Source organism: Onthophagus taurus, chromosome 1 (genome assembly GCF_036711975.1).
Source record: "Onthophagus taurus isolate NC chromosome 1, IU_Otau_3.0, whole genome shotgun sequence".
Lineage (NCBI taxonomy): Eukaryota > Metazoa > Arthropoda > Insecta > Coleoptera > Scarabaeidae > Onthophagus > Onthophagus taurus.
The window spans coordinates 33,824,482-33,846,686 of record NC_091966.1 but is presented as its reverse complement, the minus strand read 5'-3'; the positions used below and the strand labels follow the sequence as shown (position 1 = coordinate 33,846,686).

The 22,205-nt window shown below is 29.8% G+C and overlaps 1 protein-coding gene across 2 annotated transcripts; it reads right to left on the bottom strand.

Annotated features, from left to right (window-relative positions):
* Positions 1 to 55: 55 nt before the first annotated feature.
* LOC111420377 (inositol-trisphosphate 3-kinase-like protein) lies at positions 56 to 21,783 on the bottom strand. Of its 2 annotated transcripts, XM_023053351.2 has the most exons (6): positions 21,420 to 21,783; positions 19,722 to 19,805; positions 6,910 to 7,098; positions 945 to 1,223; positions 312 to 887; positions 56 to 250 (listed from the first exon to the last, which is right to left on the bottom strand). In XM_023053351.2, the coding sequence occupies exons 1-6, from the start codon at positions 21,489 to 21,491 to the stop codon at positions 170 to 172; spliced, it is 1,281 nt and encodes a 426-aa protein (XP_022909119.2). In that variant the 5' UTR covers positions 21,492 to 21,783; the 3' UTR covers positions 56 to 169. The 2 variants fall into 2 exon arrangements, with proteins under 2 accessions (XP_022909119.2, XP_022909120.2); XM_023053352.2 differs by lacking the exons at positions 19,722 to 19,805; positions 21,420 to 21,783 and adding an exon at positions 7,719 to 7,979.
* Between the last annotated feature and the right edge of the window lie 422 nt (positions 21,784 to 22,205).

Genomic DNA, 22,205 nt, shown 5'->3' with positions numbered 1-22,205 from the left:
AAAACCAAAACTCTTGTCTTTAAAAAAAATCAAGCGCACATCTTCGATCCGGACCAAACACTCAAAATTCTTTCTTCAAAAAAGTTGTTAATTTAATCAAATTCTCATTTCTGCTTCCAACAGAGGGAGAGGGATTCTTTTTGTATACAATTTTCTTAATTAAGCGAGTTCAAGAAGTAACTGAAACCGTTAAAGGTTTCGACATGGTTCCATTGTTCTTATTTTCCAAGCATTGAACATTTTCGATAATCTATAACAAAAAAAAGCAATTAAAATAATCGTTTTATTATAAATTAATTAATTAATCTTACATTTATTAAGTGATCAAATCCATATAATAATCCTTCTTCGCGATTTCCAAGTTTCCACGGTGTTCTATGATCAACCGTTTTCCCTTCATCCAATTTATTCGTTTTCGCAAAATCAATTAACCAAGCCCCGATTTTATGATCATCATAAATCATAAATAAACTACTACCAATAACTTCGTGACGTTTAAAATAATCTGATTGTTCAATTTTCATTCGAATCTCTCTCAATCGATCTAAAAGTCGTCGTTTCACTTCACTTTTGCCACCGAGAAACGTATCCATCGTCCTTGCAATATCTTCGGGTGATTTAATAGTCTTTAAATTAGTTACTGGGGGTGATCCGCGACATTTCATCGCGTCAATACGAAATCCGTGACTTCTCGTTGACGATTGATTCTCACGAAATTGCATGTAACGTAATTTCGTAACTGCTTTTAATTGGTGTTCTTCTTTGGATGGACCATTTGGGTCAATTGCTATCATTTTTTTATATAAATCGTTGCGAGCGTTGGTTTTTTCAACTTCACATTCTAAGAATGTTCTTGTACCCATTTTTATGTCGATTACATAAGGGTCCTGGAAAGAAAATGTATTAGTATGATAATTATAACAATTTTATGTTGTATTTCTTACTTGAAATCCGCTTAATAAATCTTGCAACTCAATAAATCTCTCTCCTTTATATTCAACTTCGCGGAAATATCTTGGTGCTATATCCCTCAGGCTCGGATCTTTGCTTAATTCTTCATAAACGTATCTTTCTGTGTCACTCGGATCTCCGCTGCGTTTCTTCCAAACAGTTCCAGGTCCCGCTGGGGCTAAACTATCCGGATGACCGCTTAGTTGGAACCAACTGCTATTTCTCGATTTTAATAAGACATCACTGGCGGGTGCGCTTAAATCTAAGGCGTTCTAAAAAAAAGAGAAAAATTTGAATAGTACAAAAAGAAATATTCAGGAAGTTCTTTTTGTTTTCATTGTATTTTGTACGTGATTAAAAGGTTTTTGCGGAAGTTTCGATTAAGGTAGAAGATAAAAAAAATTAGTAAGGTCAATCGTTTGTGCGACCAGAATAAAATCTTTTCGAACGTGGTAGAAAAAATGTGAAACGACCGATTGAAAACGGTACGAAACGGGACGGACGTCAATTTCGACGAGAAAGTTGCAGTTGTACCTACGTCAATCGGTCAATAATAAATACGCTCTGGTAACCTTTCGACCGAATTTATGTCGTAAAAAGTTGGAAAAAAGATGATAACAAAAAAAAATTGTAAAAAAAATATAAAAGAAGTAATAAAAGGAATTAAAAAAATAATAAAAAAGAAATTGAAAGGAGTAGTAAAAAAAATTCTAAAGAAGTAGTAAAATAAAATTGTAGTATTATATAACAACGTTTATGAAAACACACTATAAACCTATTGTTAGAAAGCTATTTATTCAAAAACTGTTAAAAACTTAAAAAATGTCGTGATATTATAGGCACGTACGGGTGATAGAGTTTAATTGTTTATGAGTAGTGTTACAAATACCTTTTGTATCTTTTGAATTATTTTAAACGTTATTTTTAGTGTTTTTTTCGATTTATTTAAAAATTTTACATATAAGGTTAAGTTTAAGGTCAACTTAACATTCAAATAAATTACAACTGCAATAAAATGAAATGTAAAATAAAACATAAATAATAAAACCATATTTAATTATACGAACACTTAAAATATCGATTATAAAGATTCAAATATCATTTTGACGTTTTAAATGTCATGTTGACGTTTTTAAAAAAGTCAATTTAAAATGTCATTTTGACGTTTAATATAAATCAAAATGCCATATTTAACTTGTTTCTAAGTGAGAATGAGGCAATAATTATCTAATTTTTTTATTAAGGTATCAAAACGAACTGTTAACAAAATTCCTTGTAAAAAAACGTCTCTAAAGATTGAAATGTAATTTTGAAAATGTAATTTTTCTGTCAGTTACAAGATATACATACCGGGAATTTCATATAACTCGCAATATATGAATGCAATAACCATAATTACGAAACTACTATGCAGTTGTGCTGTCCCACATAAAATGCAGCATAGCTCAATAGTACGGGAATTGGGTAGTTTTGCAAAGGAAAAATTTTGCTTGGAAAAAGGTGACGTCCTTATGATAAGAACACTAGACTTAGAACTAGAAACATTCGGGTTTAGCCGCACGTCTCTCATGACGGCTGTCACTAGAACTAACATTAGACCTAGAACTAGAAACATTCAGACGTGTTGCATTTTATGTGGGACAAAGCAAGTAAATATGGCCTAGTTTCTATGGAAATATATTTTTGTATATTGCATTTTAAGCGAAATTCACTGCATAGAGAATATCATGTTGGTGTTTAACACAAATAAAAGTCATTTTACTTAAATTCATCTTTTCTTCATAACTTATTTTGCCATTTCTTAACGTTTCTCTTAAATAACTTATTTAATTTGTTTACAATAACATGTAATGATTAACTATACAACTATTGCTCTAATAAATCACGCAGGCAAAATATTACTAAACAGGAAAGGATGATGAGTACGGACTGCGACTGAATAGATTTAAAAACCACTTGATGATTATAGACCAGGCGGGTATAGTATCTTGACCATTGTATCTAATCCATGACATAGATGTTAAGGATAAGATGATCTATTTGGGCATGAAAATAACAAATAGGAGCGGCTCAGAACAAACAATAAAGAAAAGAATCGGAATGGCATGGAAGACTTTGGGCAAACTGGCTAAAATCTGGAAAGATCGCAGTATCCGCAAAGGAACTAAAACAAAATGATTGCAGCTTTTGAAATGATATGTTTCCGAAGAATATTGAGAATACCTTGGACTATCTATCACACTAATGCATTAATTCTAGAAGAACTACGCCGTATGCTTAAATTCAAAAGGTTAAGAGGCAGATCACTGATGATATATATAGACCAAGCAAAGGATCTGGTGCAGATATTTACACACAGATACCATTTAATATAAATAATGATTAATATATATTCATTATAATTCATGCCATAAAGAATATTTTCAGGAGTCATAACTATTCCAGATCGGTTAATAACTATAATTGGTGGAAACCAAGCTGCTAACGATTGTAAACTAATACCTTCGTTGATGTTTAGGGAATAGATTTTGAAGTTGATAGTAAAGATATTTCTTGGACTCACAAGATGAGGAACTTACTCTTGACAAGCTGATTAGAAAGAACAACTAGTAAGAAAGAACTTATTACAAAGAAGGTGATATTGAATACAACCGAAAAAAGTGCCAACTAAAATTGGCCGAAGAATATAATTCCAAAGAAACTGGCATAACGATTTTAGAAGAAACAAGTTATAACGAAGAGGCCACAATGTCGGCAATGTTTGTTATCAAGAAATTCTACGAGGGAAGAAAACGAACTATATCACCAAACTACATCTCCGATTTAACAAAATCGTCAAATTTGAATTGCTATCAATATCTAGTTTATTATTTTTTTGTTGTTTCATAAGATTCTATAAATATGTTTATAAATAGATGTGTTCACATTGTGTTGTAAGTTGTAATTACACTAATTTTTCCTCAAACCTGGCAATACTCGACTTATGTAATTTTCGATTTAAGTTATATATACCGGTCCCACTTATTACGTATCTTCGGAGTATTATTGTTTTTATATATTTTCTTGGGAAACATAACTGGTAAGTTGAATATTAGTCTATTTTTTATCAGGTCTTAAAAAGTGCCTAACTCAACCTAATTTAAAACTTTACCCTTACAACCTTAATCTTCCGAAACCTTTACACTCCTCCTTCCAAATTCTTATTGAACGAAGATTACATAAAAAGTTAATAATGATTGATATGTTTTGAATCTAATTTCCTTATTTACTGTTATTTTGTAATTTTATAAATAACCTGTCGAACTTGAGTCTAAAATCAATTACACTTCTATCTATAACAGTAACCTGGATGACTTTGAACCTGAATGACCACATAAAACAAATATTTTTTTTGCGTTTAATTTCTGTTTATTGTCTTTGTAATTTATTGGTGGTTATTTTATATTTAGCACACGCATCAGTATGCTATGTATTAATACTAGATGTAACGTAGTCTCATTGAATGTAACGTTATCACTTGTGTCAGATGTGTAAATATAAGTTAATCTCTAGGAAGGTGATCTAGGTTATTAAAGAAAATCAAATTAGTAATAATGGCTGGTTATCTTTTTAAAAGGACTCTCAAGTGCAAAACAAATATTAATTATCGAATTTAATAATTATGGTTCAAGTATTTCCTTGTTAGTTTTGGAGCCCGTTTTTAGGAACTTCCTTAGAATACGGTATACTAGTACAATGCATCCGTCGCGAAGTATTGATGATCAAGAATTAACTGATCAGAATTATTAGAAACAATAAATGAGTGCATCAAATACTCTGTAAGAAATGGAATTTGAATAGTTATTTGATAGTTATTATTCATATAAATATCGCAGCAAATTATGAAATGAGTCTAATCAATGAGTCAAATTGATATTTTAACTCAAAATAGCCATAAAGTGATTTGGGTTATTTCTGGAATCATTGATTCAAGTAATTTATTGGAAAACAATGGTAATGAAGTAATATTACAAATGGGAGTAATAAAAACTTCCAAACGTGCTTTCAAATCACCGTCAACCAGATAATCAGAATTCAAAAAATAAAGGAAAAAGAAGAAAGGAAAAGTTTGGATGATCAAAATATTTTTAATCGTATTACATAACTGCAAAATTAAATCTCTCATCAATAATGAAATAGATAGAAATCAAGTTCTATTATTATTCTTGGGAAATAACGAATAATAAGAATGAAAAAAGAATTAATTAAAATTAATGATATATTTCTGTAGGATTATTACGTGATTGAGTATCATTGAACCAGACTTTAATTAATAATTGCGTTTGTTTAACTGTATAATTACACTATTGACATTGTTTACCGCCATTTTTACGTTTTTAATATTTGACTTTCACCATAACAAGTTATGCATATTTAATAACATAAAAGTTGTTTACTGTAAACATGTAATTTCAGAACTTGTACACAAGTTTAGCATACCCAGTATAGCTGTTCTAAAAAAGGTTTATATAAAACAGCTTCAGTAACATAAACTAAGATTTCATCATTTATTTCGAAATTTAGAAGTTTGAGATTATCACACAACAGAATTCATAAAAGATGTTAAATAAAAATTTCGTCATAAATTCTTCTAGAAGACTATGATGTCAAAATGGCAAAATAAAGCGCAAAGCACTAGTAAATTGCGTGACTTATATTTTGCATCTCCACGATTATTACTAGTATTTGAAAATGATTCGTCATTTTATAGTTACTTTTTATTAGTGGACACGTGTAACTAATTTAATGTCAAAAAAGACAAAAACAACTAAAACCACATAAAAACGAGCCATATTTCACGTTACCCGATATGCGTTATTTATAACTAACTTATGACAAATCCATATAGTTTATGTCATGTGCTGTTAATGTGTTAAGCGTCAAATATATTAAGTGAGGTATGTTAGTTACTGGATGCAGAGATGCATCTTCTAAAGACTATGGGGACGATATCTACTATTTCGAACACTTTTGCTCCTTTACCCAACTCAAACTCAAATATCTTAAACTGGTTTTCTAGCTTCAATTTTCAAAACATATACCATTAAGGCAAAATATATATAAATCATGACGTACTCTTGGTTGCTTTTCAAGATGTAAATAAATGCTTCTACAACATGGCAATACACTTAATATAGAAGTAAAATCGCTTTCCTTATTTATATTCAGGACTACTTAAAAGAGATAAAGGTTGTAATCGAATTGGATAAAATAAACTATGACGGTGACAAAAAATTTAAAAGTGTTTTCATTTATAATAAAAAACCAAGAAATAAAACAGACTTAATTGAGAAAAAATACGGAGATATTTTTAGTTTTTAAATTGACAAAACAAAACCCTAACCCAACAATAAAATTACCCATTTTTTGTATGCTAATTCAATCTCGAAAAAACAACAATTAAGAATCAACAAAAAATAAATAAATAAATAAATGCAAAATTACTTGTTTATAAATAAATATTATAACACAACTTTTGATTTTATGATGTAACAGATTGCTTTTTTTAATTAAAAAGTGTTAAGAGATTCACAAATATTTAAATAAAAATTAAAAAAATTGATTAGAATAAAAAATAGTCATTACTTAAAGCAATAATTTGCAAAAAAAAATTTTTAAATTACCTTGTTTTTGGACCTTTCTATTATTGTAATGGTAATTATTTTAAATGATAATTAAAGTCATTACACTAAAATATATAAAAAAAAATTGTACCTAATCATTGTAGTTTTCTAACCTTTGACTTCCTGAAATTAACCGGAAAATATGGAAATTGCAACAAAAATAACTGTCTCTTAAATCAAATGAACGATCAATAAATTAAAATTAAATAACATTTTTATCACATTTTTGCGTTTTTTTTTTATCTCATTAACTTAAATTAAGAAATAAAAATGATGAAATGAAAATAAAACTTACGATTGCCAAAAATTGTAACATCGACATTTCTTCATCCAATTTTTTGCTATTGTTATGACTAGATCCTTTTTTGTTGTTATTGTTGCTGCATTGATTTTTCTTCCACAATTTAAAAGCGGTTTTCGCCGAATCACTTTTCGTGTTTTGCGTAGTTTTTAGCAAATCCACGACGTCAATATCTTCATGAGGCTGGAATAACAAAATACAAAGAATACAATTATTTTCAACATTTTAAACAAAAAGGTCATTGTCAATTGTATTATTTTTTTTTTCGCAGAAATCGCATAAAACAAAGAGAAGAGATTTAACAATACAACTCAATTAAAATTTGTTGGATGTGAAAGCGTTGTCGTGTTTAGTTATGCGTACAATTTAGAGTAATTATCGTGAATTTAGCGACCTCGTCCCACATAACCGATGATTACTGTTGTCACCATTGTTAATTTATAATTGTTATTAACAAATTCGATTGATTTTAGGTGAAAAACATAAAGGAGCCTTTAAAGTTTTTTATTCATATTTAAGTGCCATTTAAAAAAGAAAAAAAAGAATAATCGTTTAATGTAAAATGTTTCTAATTAGTAACCTCTTAATATTTAGGAAAATAACCTGACGTAAAAAACTCGAAAATTAATTAAAAAGGAAAAAAATTAAAAATATTCCATGTCCTGAATTCTTCCTCATTATTTTAAATTTAAATAACTTGTTTTAAATTACATCTGTTTTTGTATCTATCTATTCAAATTAATTTTTAATTTAAAAGTTTAAATCTAACTTTCAATTATAAAAAGAATAAGATGAAAACTTACAGATGATGTGGTACATTTAACACAAACTAATTCGGATATAAATCCAGTATAACTTTCTTTTCCTTTTGCGGCTACGTATTCCACAATTGCCGGCACCATAACCGATTGACTAACACACATATTACACGACCAAAACACTTGATTTAATTTCAAAAATGTCCAAAAGTAAATTATTATTAACAATTTAAAATTTTATTAATGTTCCCTTTTTTTTGAAGATTTTGGAAACTGCTTCTCGTTAGTTGGTTTCGAATCGACTACGAGTGTTTCGTATCGGTAGATGTGCTTTTGAGGAGCGACGTGCTCGCGTCAATGACACACACACGCGAGAAGTTCAGTTGCTAGAAGGAAAAGTGGGAAATAAAAGATTTACAAACCTTAAAAAATACTACGTACGTAAATTGGTAGTATATACGTATTTTGGAGAGAAGATGGTTTTTTTTTGATTGACGTTTTAGCAAAGATTAACACGAATTAAGTAATTTTAACGATATTCATGACAACATCAGTTGTTTATAATATTTTTTATTTTAATAGATTTAAATAGTTTGATTTTATATTTTTTTGAAAGATAATAAATAACTTTAAAAGCTTATTTTTTAATTACATGATAGAGTTATTCAAACATAACATTGCTTCTATACTAAAAGACTTAAATCGATAAATTACTTTTAAATTTTAAATTTCAAAAACTAAGTGCATAAAATAACGAATACTATCGAAATAACAATGGAAGAAAATAAATGCTGGTCCGCCGTATTTTTGGATGTTGCACAAGCTTTCGACAAAGTCTGTTGGTCAAGGAAGTGTGCTTGGCTCAACACTGTACTTACTCTACACCTTCGACCTTCCTCTGATACCAGAAACTTTAACAGCTACATTCGCAGATGATACAGCGATCTTGGCTGTTGCAGAAAATGAAGTAGTTGCAGCAAATAAGTTACAATTGGTGTGAAATTCGATAGAAAACTGGACCAAACAATGGCTACTAAATTAAACACAAAAAAAATAAATCGACATACATAAACTTTACTTATAAGAAAGTAAACTATGTCCCAGTACACAAATGGCAATGCAATTTGAATGCAATGGCTGGAGCCAGAAAGCTCACGTCAAGAAAAAACTTGAAGAACTTGAGATCAAATTTAGACACCTATATTGGCTTATTGGCAGAAAATCAACATTATCACTAAAAAACAAGTTGCTAATATACAAGCTAGTATTAAAATCAAATTGGACATACGGAATCCAACTGTAGGGTTGCACCTGCAACACAAGTGCAAGTCTGATTCAAAAAAAATATGACAATATTTATCTATATTAACTGTAAAGCAAAATTTATAAGTAACATTAAGTAACATTATTGGTCCACATTTTCCTTAAATAGTAAGTTTTCAAAGTTGATAACTTAGGACACTTTGACTAATTCATTGTCAATTCATATTCAAAATTTTTCATACTTTTAACAAAAGTGAAATCGGCGATAATTAAAATTTATATAAAATAAGTTAGCCTTCCTAGAACGTTATAATTTGGTATAACCTAACCTCAAATATTCCTTTATAACGTAAAAAAGTTCATCACCTAATTCCTAACATGATAACTTAAAACCACAATTAACTGCTTTAATGAAATTTGGCCGGAAATGACACACTACACTAGTGTTTAAAAATAGTGTACTATTTTTTGAACCATTTTATTTTGTAATGTATGCTCAATCTCGAATTCTATATTTGCAATCGAAGACGGTCAAACGGCAATCAGGAACAGTCGAAGCTAATCGATTAATAATTCTTTTAAAGTGAATGGACAAATTTTGCAGAACCAAAATTGTATGAAGGTAGGTTTTCAAAAGCCTTGTTAATAATTTAACAGTTCTTTATAGCTTATGTCTCAAAAAAATAGATTAATTGGAAAACCAACGAAAGGGTTTTTACCATTATACGAGTACAAATAATTTGTCTCTTGGTAAAATGGTTGCAACACTGACGACAACTTAAAAACTAAAAAAATATGACAAATTAAATCTTTTCTAACTTAACCAACCTTGTTATTCACAATATTTCGATAACCACGATGATTCGTATTTTATAAAATAGAAAAACCGATCAATTTTTCCGTAATATCACACATTTTCACGTTTAGATTCGCAATGGTTGATCATCTGATTAGAAGTAAACTTAAATGGGGTTTTAATGATAATAGCTTTTAACAGATGTCGCTGCAAAATGCAACGTAGTTAGGCACGTAAATTATCTGTAAAGATTTGAATAACTAGATAGCATTAAGGAAAGGTTACAAATATTCGCAAATATGGTGGTCTTAAAACGTCATTTGCTTCTTAATTATTAGGAAATTAAACTCCAGCTTTCATACCATCGCATAGGAGATCGTTCAAGGGATCTGGTTGCTGTTGGAAGTCTATCTTTGACTATCCTTGCTAGACTTGAGGTTTCAATACTATCAACATGATGTCTCCATTTCCGTCCTCTTTTACGGGCACATCCTACAATATCCTGGATACCGCAAGTCTCTCTAATATCGTCATTACATTTATGCCCGTTATTCTGAGAATTGTGGTACCATTTTCTGCTCTTGTCCCTATCGTATATGTTACAACAGATCTTACAAAGGTCTTATTACTTGTTTTGCCGCATTAAGTCCCTCACGTAACCTGATATCAAGGCTTCTTCCGTTGTTATAGCTGTAACCATATACTTCTTCAAGGTTCCTGCTGCTCGTAACATTAATCCCAAGATATTTAAAACTCAACCATCTACTCTGTAGGCTTTTTGTATACTGTTAATTTGCAATTTGCTATTGTTAGAGATTTTATTTTTGACGTCGAGATTTTCATGCTGCCTTTTGTTGCTGTTTTTGTCTTATGCCAGTTTGTATGGGTACTCTGCTTGTCACTCCTTTCTCTGTTCTTCTTCTTGTCCAATTGGTGTTCAGCTCGTTGAGTAGTGCGTATTTTCGTATGTTTTGCATCTCTTTTGATATCTCACCAACCCCAGCACATTTTCTATATTTTTATTTGGTGGTTGTTTTATTTCTTCTGTGGATATGTGGTTGATGTATTGTTTCGGTAGTATGCTCTGGTCTCTTGCTAGTGTTCCTGTCACCAGTGTAGAGTTTACAAAACTGTTCTTCCCACTAATTCAGTGCAATTTTTGTTTCTTAGCATATTCCAAATTTTTCTTTGTCCTCCATGGAAATCATACCCCATATCTTTGTTAATTTTTCGATGTTAATATCATATTTAGACAAGCAAACGAATTGTTTGCGAAATACACTTACTTTCTATAAATCGCTTACAAATTAGTTGTGAGATGAAAAGCAGCGGCTGAGAAGCGAAACGAACCGCAAAAAAAAATGTTTATTAAGTTAGAAGATTAAGTTAAATTCAAGAAGAAGAATCTTACGTTTATCGTTACTCATATCTACAAAATGTCAAAAGACTATTGCGCAAAAGATTTCGAAAATTTTCAAGAAAACAACGTTTCGAACAACCACAGAAGATGTCTGCAATTTTTTTGTTATTGAATGTGGTTTTGAAATAGCATGTAGCAACAATTAATACGTCAATCTCCGAAAGGCGTGAGATCAATACGCAGAATTATTAATTATGTTAGATTTAACTCAAACTCTTTCTAACCTTCACGGTAACAAACTGGCAATTAGCAAATCATGGCTAAATAAATAACATCGAAACCTTTAAAAAATTAGTTGGAATCAATTATGTTATAGACTTTTTTGATTAATCAAGTTTATGCAAGAATATATTTAATAAGAACTGCTTAATTTAAGCAGATATTTATAAAGACAGTCATCAATTATTATCAGCTGGAATAGTAATGGTAAAGAATTACTTCAATTCCTATGATTTATTTAAGGATATATTAAAGCCTAAATCATCATGCACAAATTAAAGTAGTCATTTTAGTTCAATGGGATGTTACAATTGCTTTGGAGAAGGACATATTATGAACCCCTATCCAAAACCAAAGACTAAAATCAGATTAAGCAGTTATCAAGGCAAGATTAACCAAACTCACAAGTACTTAGCAAAATACTTCGTGTTGTTTGATTCGCTTACAGACTTATAGACAACAAATGGGTTATAATTTATTTATTGTGGAGAAGAAAAAGGAACAATATTTTTAGGTAGCAATAATTGTCAACAGTTCATTAATTTTATATCATTCTGGTCAAACAGAGGAAAGACAAGACAAAAATTGTATGTGCAGAGATAGGGAAAACTATCTGCGTCCTGTTTGATACAACCTTGCACAAATAATGGGTTTATTATACTCATGAGAAGATATCAAAATAGAAAGAAAACTGTTAGCTGTTCAAACAACATATTTCTGATATCATTATCATCTCCGCAGAAATATTTTGAGAAACAGTAAATGTTACATACCGTAAATGTTAGTTTTGAAACTTGTAAGACAAAATAGAAACAAAAAATGAATTGGAATGTGAACTAAGATCAGCAATGTTTTTGCCAAAACGCCATTTCTGTAGTGCTTATAGAGTCCGAAAGATACGATACAACTTCGATGATTTGTTTATAGATGTTGAATTTAAGCGAAGACCACGTACGTACAATAATAAGGAAATCTTTTCTAGCAACACCAATATACTGGTTTAAAAAGCAAATTATATCTAAATTAAGGCATTGGAATTTGGGGCGCTATTCAGAGCTTTAAATGGCACACTTTTCCCTTGAGAAAAAAAGTCAAGATTTCACTGCGTTCTAAAAAATGAAATTCTTGCATCAAAATTTTAAATAATAATAACTAATACCATCGTAGAACCGTTCAGAGATGTTACCTAAAACTATTCGATGTAGTCTAGAATGTTTAAATAGTTTAAAATTGGCTAGTTTTTCAATTTCATTTCAATTAAAACTTTCTAATAACTCTTGTTGAGTTCCCAGACTCTAATTAAATCTTAATTAAACTTTAATTGACATACAGAAATTAATTTCAATATTTTTTCTTAAAAAAATTGTTTAATATTCCCAATCCTGACAGTTAATTGTTACAAAAATAAGGAAGATTTATATGTTTACGACATTTTTTTTTTCTTATGCGAACGACTTTGATCTCGTAACTCATGGGTATTGCCAATAATCCATTTCAAAAATAAAACAATGGTAATTAATAGCACGTAGTTTATAAGTGAATAAACAAAACTGACAACAAATAACAAATCTGCATCGGTCAGCGCGATGTATCTTTCGTCTCTTAATGTTACAAAATTTAAACAATCAGAGAACTCAAAGGACGTCACGGAACCGTCCAAAAATAAAACTGTATTTTATATTTGTACATTATTATCGTTTATTTCACTCCTTTTGCGTCAATATAAGATATTAATAAGTAATATAAACAAATCCTTTAATTTTTTTTAATGTTATTTCTTTTAGTTTCTTTTTAGAAGAAATCTATTTTTTTTTCAATAAAAACTTTACGGATATTCGAAAGAGATCCGTACATTTTTAAATTTACGTGAATGAAAAGGAAAAACATCGCTTCATGTATACATCCGTATTTTCGAGCGTAAGATTTCCCGAATCGACGTTGATGCGTCATCGTTTTAAGTTGAATGGGAAAATAGTTGTACGTGTTATTGTTTTACTTATTAAAATACCAAATTGACAGCACTTTGATGACCAAATCGAAAACGGGGCGTGAGTAGGTATTTGAATGTTTTTTCTCGAAATCGAATTCGTTAGAAACAAATTTAATCATCACCATGTTTTCCCTGTTAGTAATTTTTAATATTGATCCATTTTTGTGTTAAAAACCGCAATTGACGTATTTTGTTATTTTATCATTAATCTGATATTTTTGCGGTTATTTTAAATAAAAATTAACAAAGTTTCGATTTTTTTTTAGAAAAATTTAATAATCATAATGTTATAATTAATAATAATTAAATTAATTATTAATTTAATTCGAGTTCATACTTAGAATACTAAAAGAAAAATGTTAAATTTGTTTATTACTTTTTAAGTGAAATTGTTTTGTACGGATGTTTTGCGAGGAAATTAAATTGTTGATATTTATGTGCTTTTGAATATATGATTTATGGGACAAAATACAACTTTTTATATTTAAAATTCAAATAAATATCAATTATAATAAAATCGATTAGGAAGTACATGTTTTATTCAATTAAAATAAATATGGAGTTTTCAGCCTCAACAATGATTTATGTCATTATTTAATGTTAAATGTTTCAAACGCTTCCATTACTTAAATATAACGTTTTCAAATGATTGGCTCTGTTTTGATGGAAGACATTTTACATCAATGTATGCAATGAATAATATCTACGTACAATGTCTCAAAACTATTCTCCAAATACATAAGTAGTTGAATTCCTTTCATGGTTTTATTATGAATAATTAATTTACGTAACCATCTCGATATGGATTATGGAGCGTAGCTAGTACGCATAGAGATACTTTCACGTCCGGTGGCATAATTGGTAAGTCGTACGTTTTTAGCCGATGGCAATTAAACAACTTCGCAGAAAATGTCGATGACAGAGAAATAAATTCTATGAAAATGTTAATGTACAGAGATATTTTTTTATAATTCCTCTCATTTTATTGTTCATATATTTAGTGAGTTATTCATTTATGATTGTGTACCATGATGACAAATACACGAAAAATTTTGAAAACTCCGCTGCTTTCTTGAGAGTGGTGCAGGTTTTGAAATGTTTCTAATATCTTAAGAACGATTTGGAGTTGTATACAAAAGTTGATAGTGGTTTCAAAATCTTCAAAGAAACTCTGGATGCTAATCCATAAACCGATGAAGTGAGAAAACATGTATGCATCAAGCAAGAAGTGTGTGGATTTAGAATGTTGTGGTTTAGGCATCAAAAGGAAAGAAAATTCGGTAGAAGGGACAAAAAATCTATAAATACTACTTATTATCATTTGTGCTCAATAATTGGACACCCAAGACATGAAAACTGCTCGGGTTGAAGATTAAAAGATGAGTTATTAATAAAAACGTTGGGTAACCACCTCAAGACATATATTTTCAATTACGAATTTTCGGAAGTTTTATTAATGACGGTAAATTTTAAGTTAGCTATCAGATTACAAACAGATTACTGTTTTGAAATAGAATGTAGCAATGATTAATTGCGGTATGGACAATAAATGAGTAGTTGAGAAGGTAAACATATCATATAAGTTATTACAACATACAAAATGTGTTCATTCATTTGACGCAAGTAGTCATATAAACAAGGCAAATTTTCAATATGTTCAAAATGGTGTTAAGTAAATCTTCGTATAAGTAAGAATAAGTCAGCCAAACGAATTAATAAGTTGATGAAAAGGTTTTGATGATATTCATCACATTAAACATGTTTCTGTAGAAGTTTGTGACATGGTATCCAAATATTACACATTACATTAATATTTTTCGGCATGTTTCTAGATTTAGAAATAAAAAGCAGAAATTCATCATTTTCTTGGATAGACAATTTCATTTTGATACAAACACAAATGTTTTAATATTATGCAAAGAAATGACTTTATCTGTGTTATATGTTTGACGAAAATGCCTAGTATTATTCTATCGAATTGATCATTGTACTATTGATGTAGCACTGTTGACAGTCCAAGCACCTTTTAAGATACTACTCTGCCGAAGGAGTGCAATCATTTGTAAGACTAAGCAGAAGCACTTTGTAAGTAATCACAGAATTCTTAACTAGTAACTTTGTAAATAACCACAACGTGCCACTTGTTAACAATTCTTTGTGTTACTTATCAATGAGATGCTGAGACATTGAAGACACCTTTGTGGCTACCCTAAGACTGAAAGACCATACAAGTAATGAAATACGTAGATGAAGGTTTGAAATCAACGATTCATTTCTAAGCAACACTTTTTCCTTTAGCCCTTGGAATGTTTGTAGAATGGTTGATGTAACCCGAACATATGCTCCATTAATGTAAATACTACAATATGTGTATAGAAGTATAAAGAAGTTGTAAGGTATCAATCCGCAAACTAGATGATCCCTAACATGCAGGATTCTAGTTATAACTCCTAGAGCCTGGAACAATCGATCAGAGAAGAGACTGAGGAAGATTTTTTAGTAGTCGGTATACTTAAAAACAATTTGATCTTTCAATTGATTGCAACAGAATGCTTATCCAAAGATATGCTACAAATTAAGTATAAAGCTCTTATATCAAGAGAGCATAACTTCGAACATAAATAACTTAGCGTATTTCAAATAAATTCATTTATTCATAAAGTCTTAAGCATACTGCTTTACTCTTATTCCATGACATATTAATATCAGACATTTAGAAAAAATAAATGTCTATTCTTTACTTAAAGCTGCTTCGTATCAGAGTTCTAAAAATTTTTGAAAAACTTCTGTTCACAGCTGAGTAAATTCGAAGTATTGCAAAGAGGGTTCTAGGATAATTGTAAGAATTTGTTAACTTCTACTGAATGGCAACAACACACAGATAGATAGATATCATACAAAGAAATGTCTCTCATTTTAGTGTGTTGCAAAATTTTAAATCCTGTTAACCTTCGTAAGAGGTTGTCGGTGGCACATAAATCTCAAGACAACAATTTCAATTTTGCTAATTTTGCCTTTTAAATGAGATTATGTCAAATACAGATAATTTTTAAACATTTTATCTGAAAGCCTAATTTAACTTAAACTTTCTTTAAACCGTTTAATTCGAAAAAATCTAGAATAATCTACTTTGTCTAGACACTAATCGTTAACATTCTCTCAAAACAAGAATTTCTCAATCGAGAAAGTTTAAAGACAAATCTTAATTATATTGATTTTTATATCAATTCGACATCCTGCACGCTCTACTTATCATATAGAGACCTTTGTGATATTACCAATAATTTAAAGTTCAATTTATTAATATTTATAAACAACTACACAATAAATAAAAGTAAACACATTCCTTCCTCAATTTGACACGAAAAAAATCAAATTTTTGCATTGAATCGAAACAAATTGAATCAAATACCTAACCGTTTTCTTTTATTAATGGCAAAAAAAACTCGCCAATTACAATTTCTAATCAGATGGATATGTCTTTATTCAATCAGAATCGATTGAAGAAATTCCATCTACCGCTTATTAACTTTCCAACTTTGTGTGTGAGAGAGTCGCTTTTGAAAAGCATATCACGTGGTCACCGTCATTGACGTCAACGGTGACCTCCGTTTGTAAAACCGCGCCGTTTACTCCTCGACGAACGCAACAGTTGCTTGGTGTGCGTGAATTTATGTGTATATTTCAAAGAGGTACTACTCTTTTATAACGAATACAGACAGAGAAACTCGCACACAAAAGTACAAGCGCATTATCATTTTTATTTTTTTTTATGTACTGCATCCGTTCGATAAATAAACGATTTTGAACCAGTTTTGATGTCATCGTCCCTAAAGTTCTAAATTTATTTCATTATTCTTTTTCGAATGCGAATTATTCGTCATTTTAGTCAGAAACTTTGAATGAATTATATATTAAATAAATATTAAATTTGCATACGTGTGTATAAGTAGATTATATACGCATACGTCGAACATAAACATTTTGCAAACATTCTGTATTACCGCAATATGTGTTTAGAATAATAATAAACTATATTTCCTGATGAAACATGCATTTGATTCCAAAACATCCAGATAAGTGTCTGTCAAAACGTATATATTACGGTAAATGAGTATACATGGGAAATGTATACATATTCCAATACAAGACGTAAAAGAGATAATAAAAAAATAAAAATTTATTATAACCATAAAACTTCTCTATAGTTTGCCAATTATGTGCATTCAAAAAAATGACAACTTCACTGAAAAATGATGCATACTAGAATTAACATAAAAACCTTTATGGAAAAACATGATTCAACTTTAATTTTCGCAATCAACTATTTATGATTCTACAATGGAAAAACCTTGTACACGCAAAAATAATCTGCTATTCGGTATAAAAAAAAGCGTTTATGATGTTATATTACAGTGATGTGTAAGAATCACCAAAAAACGGTAATCACTAAAGCGGCCAAATTCACAAACCTATTACAATCCACAACTATATAATTGACACTTATGTCTCAAATACCAATTCTCCTAAATCTCGCGACCGATAAAAGCTTCGAAATATCGTTAAACTGATATTCATTAAACAGCACCAAATAGATACAATTATTTCTTTCTAAACTATTATGCAAACATTATCAGCTACTTCGCAAAATCACTTCTAGCTGGAAATTTTTCCAGTGCACCCCAATTTTACGCTACACCTTTGCTCCTCTTTAATCCTCATGCTGTTCATCGTCTTAAAGCAACTCCCACAAGCTTCACAAGCCCCGTATTCGGCCTCATCGCTATTATTTACCTAGGCCGTAAAGCTGCAACTATCTCCTGTCTTGGTTTGAATATAACAATTTTGCGGTGAACGCGTCCAAGAATCTCTTCCAGTCCACCAAATCTCACTCAGCTGGTTAAATATCTGGGAGTGATATTTGATTTCAAGCTAACATGGGAAATTCATGTGCTGAGCTTGGTCATGAAGTTAAATAAATATATTTCTATGTTAGGTTCATTCTGCTCACGCTGCCCAGGCTTTGCGAATGCAAAGGAGAATGTGCTTGAGAGTCATGACTTGTGATATGCATTAATAATCCAATTACTTTATGCTATTATTTTTCTTAATAACACAATAAAGAAATGTATCTATCTATATCGTTTCAAAACTACGCCGAAAGACCTAAACACTGAAGTACAAATAAGATGTACAAATCGCCTCATTAGAAATAGCTTGTACTGTAAGTAGCTAGGCGTTGACATCTCTAGCTGCAGAAATTTCCACCAAGAAGTTAGGGCACAAATCAAAGGCTCTAGAATATCTGGATATCTAAAAGACATCGTATGGCAGAACAACTACCTGTCCGAGGAGAGCAAAGTCCCCATCAACAAAACGACAGTAAGGCCAGTACTGACTTATGCATCGGAAACCAGCAGATACATCAAAAACTAACAACCACTAAAATGAGAACGCTAAGGACGATTAAAGGAGTAACACTACAAGATCAGATAAGAAGCGCAGCAATACGGCAGGAACTGAAGGTGCTTGATGTGGTGCGATTTGGACGAAATGCGCCAAGAATAAAAGGACGACCGTCGAAAAGGTGGCACAAATGCTGGATTTCAGCATCCCAAGAGCCCCAAGGAAGCAGAAAAACAAGGCATAGTCTTCAATAAAGAGGAAGAAGAAAATGGACCACGAAATAAAATGATTTTTTGAGCTACAAGAAGCAAAAATATTGAATCAATGAAACTTAAGCTACATTTTGTATCAAGTTATATTAATTAATTAATTAATTAATGTTTATAGTATACTTAAGTTATCAATTTTGGAAATTTTGAGAAATAGTTTTGAAATCAATTTTCCATGTATCCCAAGAAAAGATAAAATTCATTCAACATTTAATTTATTAATTCTTAGAAATAATTCTTAATATTATGTTATATTATATAATATTTTTAAATCAACATATATTAATGTATTCCAAAATAAGATATCATTTCTAAGAATTATATTCATTCATTTTTGAATGCAAAATTTAATTTATTTCTTAATGAATTGAATACAATGTTTTTAATAATAGAATTTGTGCCACCTACTGTGCTTGTTTTTAGTTAATTAAAGTCAATATAAAAGCGGGACAACGTACAAATAACAATGTACTATAAATATAAAGGTCGTTAAAATAAATAGGTAGAAAAAACGTTTTTATGTCTTACGAAACGCAGTACAAAAATAAAATAGGAAAGCTTTTAAGTATTAATAGTATTAATTTCAAAGTATGATTGAGGTTTAAAACTTTTCTTAGAAAATATCTATTAAATATGTCGAAACGAAAACCGCATTTTTTTTATAATTATTTCGTTTTGAACTTACCGTTCTTATGAAACAATCCAATAAAGAAGGTTCGCCTTTTGAAAATTTTAACTTTCTCTTCGTCGCATGCTGTTTCTTTTCATCCTGAAAACAAAGTTAATCTGATTTATTATTAAAAGTCAAAGTAAAAATAAGATATAATCAATCATGATTTATCCGCAATTTTCTTTATTAATCATCAAATCTGAATGAATCAATAATTACGTTCCTATTAACTCTGAGTAAAACGTATTAAGCCCACCCAGACGCTTAATACTATTCGTTACTCATGTTCTATTTTATAACCGGAACCATTTGAATATGTAAATACAGTAAAACCTCGATAAAAGGGATCTCGTTAGAAAGAAATTCGGATATAACGGACAAAATTTTTTTTTCTTCAGATGCACAGCTAAATCCAAAAGTTTCTAGTTCTAGGTATAATATTAGTTAGCCGTCTTGAGAGACGTGCGGCTAAACCCGAATGTTTCTAGTTCTTGGTCTAGTGTTAGTTCTAATTTTAATTGTTATTCAGCGTTAGATTGTTGTATATTTTTATTGAACTATAAGTAGAACTAGCACTAGACCTAGAACTAGAAACATTCAGGTTTAGCTGTACATCTCTTAAGACAGCTTAACCCGAATGTTTCTAGTTCTAGGACTAGTGTTAGTTGTAATGCTAGTGATAATTCTAGTTTTAGTTGTTATTCAGCGTTACATTGTTGTATATTTTTCTTGAACTAAAACTAGAACTAACACTAGACCTAGAACTAGAAACATTCAGGTTTAGCTGTATATCTCTTAAAACAGCTAAAGCCGAATGTTTCTAGTTCTAGGTCTAGTGTTAGTTCTAGTGCTAGTGTTAGGCTTAATAGCTTCAGATAACTGTCCGAATTTGTATGCATTAAATTTATTCATTCAAACAGTAGTCCATTATATCCAGCTTTTACTGTAAATTGATGTTGAATTCATTAAAACATTTTAAGAAAAATATGACATTACTTTAATAATGAAGTTGTAAAAAAGATTATTTGAATGAATGAAAAACACAATGTTTATGTGCTCAAGGTAAACAAGAAATTGTATCAGGCTCTATTAAAAAAGATTTATTTGCAAATCTTCACTATTTATCTTATTCTTCTTGAGTTTTAAAGATTTTTATAAATATTTTAATGCTTTAAAATCAATAGGTTAATGATATTTAAATTTATAAATATCAACATTTCAATTCTAAAAACAAATTAATCACCAACATTTTTAAAAATGCTTTTCTTTTTTGCGTTTACATTTTCGATTAAAAACTTCTTGAACAGTTTCTGTTGGCTTTTTATGATTGTAAACATTTATTTGAGTTTGAACTAAAACATACACTAATCTTGTGTGTATATAATACATAAAAGATAATAAAGTAAAACAGATTATTTAACTTGCATTTACGCCTTGAGAATACTTTAAATATTTTTAATAGTTTTTTTTTTGTTTTAGTGAAATATTTCTTCTAACCCAAAAAAGACCATTTTCATAGCACACATTTTTAAGATAACATTAAAACACATTAAAAATTTACTTTTTCAGTTCATTGTTGACATGTTCAAGGTTCATAAGCTGTAATGATTTTATTAAAAAATGTGCATATAAACAATTAAAACCAATTTCTTCTGTGAACCATAAATCGGTTAATGATTAACATAACCTAACATCGAAAAAATGAATACTTACCTCCGTTAAATTTAAAAAGTATGATGATGAATATGTTTGTGGTGGGAAATTGGTTGAAAACGAATCAGTCATGTTCCAAAAACTCTTCAATAAACAATTTCAAAATGTATTCTGAAAATTCTTCCAAATTAACTTTTAACACTAATTTATTAAGAGAATTTAACGCGAACGCGATATTAAATGAAAACAGTTACGTTTCATATTGATTCGAACATTGCATTTAAACGGAATTGTTGATAAAACTATGTTCAAAGAACGCTTGGAAGGAATGTCCCATAAGTGCTACAAGTCTACAAAATTGTATACAACTGTGTGTCTGCCTTCCATAAGGTTCTCTCAACTTGACATTCTACCGTCTCTATCTAATACATAGAGAATTTTATTCATCATTGTCGTCGGATTCGATTTTAGTGTCTCCGTATCTGTGTGAGTGGTATCCGCCTATCTTTCGATCACATTTCAATTAATTGACGTAAACTGATCCCAAATGGTAGTCGCTTAAAGTTTTCTTGAAATTCTTTTTTAAAGGATTACAATAGAAAAAATTAACATATGTTTAACAAATTTTAAGAATTGTTTTGGTTACTTTATGTTAATTTTTAAGTTCTTTGTTTAAACTTTTTTTTTAGGTTAAGTTAGGTTAGGGTTTAAAAAACTTCACTACTACAGCGACATCTATGATTTTTAATAAGGTTTCAATTGTTATAAAAAGAAACCATCCAACTTTTATACAATGTCAAACTAAAAATGTGGCATTCGGATATTTTTAATTTATCAGTTAATTGA